General features: G+C 47.3%; 1 protein-coding gene across 1 annotated transcript in view; it reads right to left on the minus strand.

Annotated features, from left to right (window-relative positions):
• Positions 1–6,788, minus strand: part of Dctn6 (dynactin subunit 6) — a 29,261-nt gene that overhangs the window by 17,232 nt on the left and 5,241 nt on the right. Inside the window, exon 2 of the mRNA XM_005362517.1 lies at positions 5,753–5,817. Within this exon, the coding sequence (XP_005362574.1) occupies positions 5,753–5,817 (65 nt within the window). The remainder of the gene's footprint in view (positions 1–5,752; positions 5,818–6,788) is intronic.

Consider the following 6,788-nt stretch of genomic DNA (forward strand, 5'->3'; position numbering starts at 1 on the left):
CCTTGGACTTTCCACTGGGCAGGGAACCCTGATAGCTCTATGGGCTGACAAGGGAGGGGAACTTGATTGGGGGAGGGGGAGGGAAATGGGAGGAGGTGGCGGGGAAGAGACAGAAATCTTTAATAAATAAATAAACGGAAAAAAAAACCATTTCATTTGCTTAACGAAGTCTAAAATAAAAGTACAGATTCAAAATACCAAAAAAAAAAAAAAAAGCAAGCATTTCTTCCTTCAGGCCCACACCCACCCACCCACCCTTATCTCAGCATCAAAGCTGTTTTCCTTCCCTGTTTTGTTTTGTCTCTTAAGGCAGGCTCCACTCTGTAGCCCAGGCTCGCATGGACTCTGCCCAACCTCCTGAGCGCTGGACTATACTCTGAGGCCATTTCTATTTGGAAACGGCAACAAACAGTAACTCACTCAGAAAGGAAAGTGGACAGAAGGATCAAGGGGGCAGAGGTGACACTTCCCAGGGCTCAGTGGTATAAACCGTTAACTTTTAGATAAAAAGTTACTATCGGCTTATAAAATGTAAGAAATAATGTTGCCGTTAACTTTTAGATAAAAGTTACTATCGGCTTATAAAAGGTAAGACACAATGTTGTACGTCACAGGGCAACAAAAATTAACATATGACCGGCCAGGAGTGCAGCTCAGCTGGTGAGTGATGTGGGTAGGGCAACGCCCTGGGTAGGTTCCCAGCACCAAATCTCTCTCTTTCCTCTCTCTCTCTCTCTCTCTCTCTCTCTCTCTCTCTCTCTCTCTCTCTCTCTCACACACACACACACACACACACACACACACAGAGAGAATGAACACAAACTATTTTGTCCCTTTGAGCTTCTCTTGGAAACTGGGAATACTTAGTGCATCAGCTCCCAAACCTTCCTGGAGGCCTTCCTGGTGAGATCTGGAAGGAACCTCAACGCACCTCATCTTTTTCCTAAGACGAAGAACTAAGGGGAATTGATAAAGAGGGTGGGGGTCCAAAGCAGGCCTCAGAGCCCCACAGCACGCAGTAAGAAATAGCATAAGCAGTCTTGATAGTCCCCTGACACCTTCACTACTAAATTCCCAAATAAAGCCTGCGATTCAGGAGAAAAGAGGGGGTTGCTGAGATCCCTGGGAAGATTCCCAAGTGGACCACGTGCCTTTCCCCTCATGTGTATCTGTACATACATGCACATACACTTGAGACTTGCAAATACCAGTACATACAAAATCACTAACGAGTTTAAAAAGAAATAAAACGTGGAGGAAAGTATTCAAATGTTTCTTTCCACGGCTACAAAACATCCCACATTCCGTTAATACAACACCACCCACCGACTCATTCCTAACAATGGCCGCTCAGACTTGTACAGTCTCCAGGTGCTCAACAGTACGATCACAAATACTGGATTCTTCCGAAATAACAAGTTCTACATCGTCCAGTGGCACAAGCCAATAGAGAGCTATAGCTCCCTCAATATGGATTTCTATTTTGCTTCAAAATATAGGGCCGCAATCTACTGTAGGCCCTTTGTAACTTGTAGTAGGCTCCGTCACTCCCGCTATGAGCCTGCACTCTCTGAGGGCCCACTTTCACGTCTACAAAAGGACGAGATCCTTAACAACCAACCTACTGGGTGGAAATGCGGGCTGTATACTAGAAACAGTGTTTGAAAGGGGGTATCACAGGTCCCGACCTACAGTTCCTAAGGTGGCATTCAGGGGCTGACACAGTGGCCCAAGTAAAGACACTGCGGCCAGGCTAGTGACCTGCATTCTTTCCCTGAAGCCCACACGCTAGAATGACTCTGGGGCTGTCGTCTGACCTCCACACGCTTGCCCACACCAACAAACAAACGTTCACAATGGGAAGTCCACCATTTGCCACAAGTGCTAAGAACTTCTGAAGAATAAACAAAATGGCTAAGTTAGGCCTGCTTTTCTCCTTTACGCAGGCATCATGGGAACGGCTGTTAGCTCAGGAGAGCTCCGGTGAGTGCTGACTAAGCAGCCGGAGGTGCCAGGCCTCCTGGTTATGAAGATAAGGGGCCGACGGGGACACGTGTTCTCTCCTTTTTAACACTGCTCCAGTGTATACCTTTGGAAATAAATGGCACTGTTTTTTCTTTCAAAAACCACACGACACAGAACTGAGAGCTCAGTTGGGTTCTACAGCGTGAAGGTGGGTGCCTGTGACATCTGAGGTTGTCCCGATGTACCCGACATTCAAACACACACTCGACACCCTCCCATACACAGTAGCCTGGCATGGTGGCACCACTGTAATCCCGACACTTAGGTGAGAGCAAGATCTAAATTCAAGGCCAGCCTAGACTGCGTCAGACAGTCTCAAAAAAACCCAAAGCCAAACAAGCAAAATAAAATGAAGCTATTATATAACAAAACCAAATCAGGATGAGTTTTGTTTTGTTTTGTTTTTTTTGAGGCAGGGTAGCCCTGGCTGGCCTGAAATACTTTGTGAAGACCAGGCTGACCTTGAATTCAGAGATCTGCCTGCCTCTGTCTCCCCTCCCCAAGTGCTGAGATTAAAGGCATGGGCCACCACTGGCGTCAGAGCAGTTTAAACTGGTGTTTTATTATCGTCATTATTATTTGTTAATCATTAGTTAACAACAGGTAACTGGAAAGCACCTGGTTATAAATCTCAGGGACTTTCCCGAGGAGCTAAGGCAGATACAGCTTAGGTTAGGCGGTTGAGTTTGACACTACTGCCACCTGCTGGTGTCACGACCCAACTGCAGGTTGTGGCACAGGGCTGGAAGAGCCTGAGGTAAACCAATCTGCTTTGAATTGAGGGATGAAAACAAATGTCGGGGGAAATGTCGGGGGCAGCGATTACTGATCAGAGCGTGGCTGGCACAGGTGACAGCTAAGAGTGTGGTCTGGAGAACGGGAAGGAGGCACAGCTGTCTGCAGTTTCACGATGGCGGCTGCAGAGCGGAGGCAGTTCGGGCAGAACCGGCTGTATGCTGCCTGCCAGGCAGTCTTCTCCGGGCTTCCAGTTCACGAAAACTTTTACCTAGACTGGGTCTGATTTAGAGCCATGTTTAAGGGTCTTGAAGTTAAAATGTTTTAAAAGACAAACAAACAAAAAACTAAACCGTCACCACGCAGAATCCCTTTCCCCATCTAACTCCGGTGCGGACCTTCTTGGCGCTGCTCCTGGCAGGGCAGCTTGTGTGTTTTCCTACTGAGTGTGCCGAAAGGCCCTTTGGCTTATCTCCTTGTTTGGACAAATGTGTCTGGAGTCGGAGCTGCCTTAACTGGCGGATGAATTATTTTTCTAAACGGCTGGCCGGGCTTCCGGAGCACGGCCAGGAAGACATTCCTGCGCCACGTCTCCTTTTCCCTCATTTGGTTAAGGGCGCTCTTCACCTTTGCCACCGGCGTTGGCCATCTCTGGGTACGCTCTCATATGTCAATAAGTGGTTTTTAAAATAAACCCACCATCTTTCTTTTAAAAATGAAACAATCCCCGTGACAACTGCTCTGGGAACTGAAAAAGACTCCAGCAAGGAGGCTTGAGTGCGCTGGCTCCACCCGGGACAGTTTCCCACTGTGCCCAGTTGGCCCCCTCATGCCCACAGACGGAGTTCACTGGCACAAGCCCGCGGGCCAGGACTCTCCTCACACACTAGTCAGCTCTCACAAGGAGGATTTACAGAAAAATAATTTTAGAGGTCTAATGAAAACCAGGCTTGAAGCTATGAAAATTAGCAGGACTCTTAGGTCTAAGCACCTCCAAGGGTGGTGTGCTTCCTCAGAGCCGTAAGCCAGAGCCTCTCTCTCTACCTCTAGCATACGAGCCCCCCCTTCCCTGCTCATTTCCAGACAATGTGCTGTAGGGAACCCTGACATCCACACAGATAACTAAATCTCTAGAAAACCGCAGATCTGATTTAAGGTTCCAATGACTTTAAACAGGGCAAAAGACAAACCTGCCTCTTTAAACTAGTCAAAGTGAAAAAGAAGGACAGTCCAACACGGAGCGGCCTGGCGTGGATCACCTGAACACAGTTCTGTGACTGCTCCTGAGCTGTCTGGTAAGCAGTCTATCAAGTGCCCAAACTGCCAACTCCACAGCACAGCAGGAAGGATACATCAATCATGCCAGCAACCCGAGCAAAAACAAACCAAAAAGCTTGGAAAGGAAAACCAAGACCTGGTGGGGGAGCTGGAGCCAGATAACTCCGCTCTGATTAAACTTTATAATTGTGTCGTCTCTCAGGAAGGTTTGAATCAGAGGTGTTATTTCAAAAAAATGACTAGCTGCCAAAAGACTAGAGATAATGTAACGATAGAAATGGTTATCTAAGCACAAACTCTGGGAAAAACATCCTCATTTATATACACAACCAAAAAAACACAAGGCTTGAGTACAGGGGTGGAGGAAAGATAAGAAACATTCAAAACAGGGCTGGAGAGATGGCTCAGAGGTTAAGAGCACTGACTGCTCTACCAGAGGTCCTGAGTTCAATTCCCAGCACCCACATGATGGTTCACAACCATCTGTAATGAGATCTGGTGCCCTCTTCTGGCCGGCAGGCATATATGCAGGCAGAACACTGTATGTACATAATAATAAATAATAAAAATCTTTCAAAAAAGAAATATAACAAATATGAGATAAGCTGCGGGAGACGACACTGCAGAACTACATCACGACATCACTCTCTTGCATCCTTCCCTTGCTTTAATAACAGAACTGTTTGCTGGGCAGTGGTGGCACACGCTTTGAGCCCAGCACTCAGGAGGCAGAGGCAGACACATCTCTGTGAGTTTGAGGCCAGCCTGGCCCACAGAGCAAGTTCCAGGACAGCCAAGACTACACAGAGAAACCCTATCTTGAAAAACAGAGGCTGAGGAATGCATCCGAGGAACCCCAGCATTGGAATGGCAGGCTATCCTGGGTCTGCAGACTCCAGGGTGTTAGAGTACAAGCCCCACACAGGCAAGTTCTTTGTTTGGCTCACGGCTGTCGCTCCAGGGCAGGCAGTGCTGGCACATGTCAGGTAAACAACAGCTCTCTCTCAAATCAAGCAGTGTCTGAGCCACACTGACTCACTGGTATTTCCCACAGAAATTCTAACACGGCCCCCATCACACCATAAAGTTTTGTAAGTACTAAACACTTAATAGAAGTAAATAAGTTTAAAAACAAAACCAAAGAAATCGCAGGCTCCAGCGAAACAGACATGGAAGACAGGTGGAGCACTAGAGTCGATCACATGGCATGGAGCACTACAGTCAATCACACGGCATGGAGCACTATAGTCGGTCACACAGCATGGAGCACTACAGACGGTCACACAGCATGGAGCACTAAAGTCGATCACACGGCATGGAGCACTGGAGTCAATCACACGGCATGGAGCACTAGAGTCGATCGGTCACACAGCATGGAGCACTAAAGTCGATCAGTCACACAGCATGGAGCACTAAAGTCGATCGTCACACAGCATGGAGCACTAAAGTCGATCGTCACACAGCATGGAGCACTAAAGTCGATTGGTCACACGGCATGGAGCACTAAAGTCAATTGGTCACACAGCATGGAGAACTAGAGTCGATCGGTCACACGGCATGGAGCACTAAAATCGATTGATCACACAGCATGGAGCAGTAAAGTCGATCAATCACACGGCATGGAGCACTAAAGTCAATCGGTCACACAGCATGGAGCACTAAAGCATCACCCTCACAGCATCCTGTCTAGAGAATCAACACGAATAATTCTTACCTATGGTCACATCTCCTCTGATTTCACTTTCCACACACACAACGGCTCCAGGAGCAATCTTCACACTGCAGGGAGAGAGAGAGGTGACACTCTTCCTCAGTAAGGTGTAACTGTCGCGGGCTGGTGAGACAGCGCCACTGATGAAGCACGGCTGAGCCAGCCTGGTGACCCGGGTTCAATTCTTGGAACCCAAGGTAAGAACATTAAATTTCAAAACATATTGTTATGGAAAGTGTGCTGGGGCCGACAACATGGCTTGTGGGGTACGGAGCTAATTAAGGAACTTACCGCCAAGCCTGATGACCTGAGTTCAATCCCTAGGTCCCACATGGTGACAGGAGAAAACCAACTCCCCATAAGTTGCCCTCTGAGCACAAGCACACGATTGCATGTGTGTAGCCCAAACATGTAAACAACCCCAATAAATAGATAAATGTATGTACATATGTGTACGATTACTTTTCTGTTGTAGAAAGAAACATTTGACCGGAGAAATTATTGGTAGAAAAAAATTTGTTTTGGCTTAAGATTCTCTAGGGATAAGAGTTCATCATGGGATGGGGGTGGGGGCTGAAGAGATGGCTCAGTGGTTAAGAGTACAGGCTGCTCCTCTAGAGGACCTGTGTTCAATTCCCAGCACCCACATGGCAGTTCGCAACTGTCTGTAACTCCAATCCCAGGGCAAAACACATACAGGCAAAACACCAATGCACATAACATAAAAATAAATACATCTGCTGGGCAGGGCTGGTGCACCCTTTTAATCCCAGCACTTGAATCTCTGAATTCGAGGCCTGCCTAGTCTACAGAGTGAGTTCCAGGATTGTCAGGGCTACACAGAGAAACCCTGTCTTTAAAAGCAAAAAAACAAAAGAAAAGAAAAAAAAAGAAACGAAAGAGTCTATCACAGTGGAGGGACAGGCAGCAAGTGGCAGCAAAACTAGAAGCTGAGACATCACACCTTGAACCAAGTGTGCACCTTCAGTACACACAGAGACAGACAGATTGAACACATGCAAGCACTCAGTGTCAAGAA

This window comes from Microtus ochrogaster, linkage group LG7_11, assembly GCF_000317375.1.
Source record: "Microtus ochrogaster isolate Prairie Vole_2 linkage group LG7_11, MicOch1.0, whole genome shotgun sequence".
Taxonomy (NCBI): Eukaryota; Metazoa; Chordata; class Mammalia; order Rodentia; family Cricetidae; genus Microtus; species Microtus ochrogaster.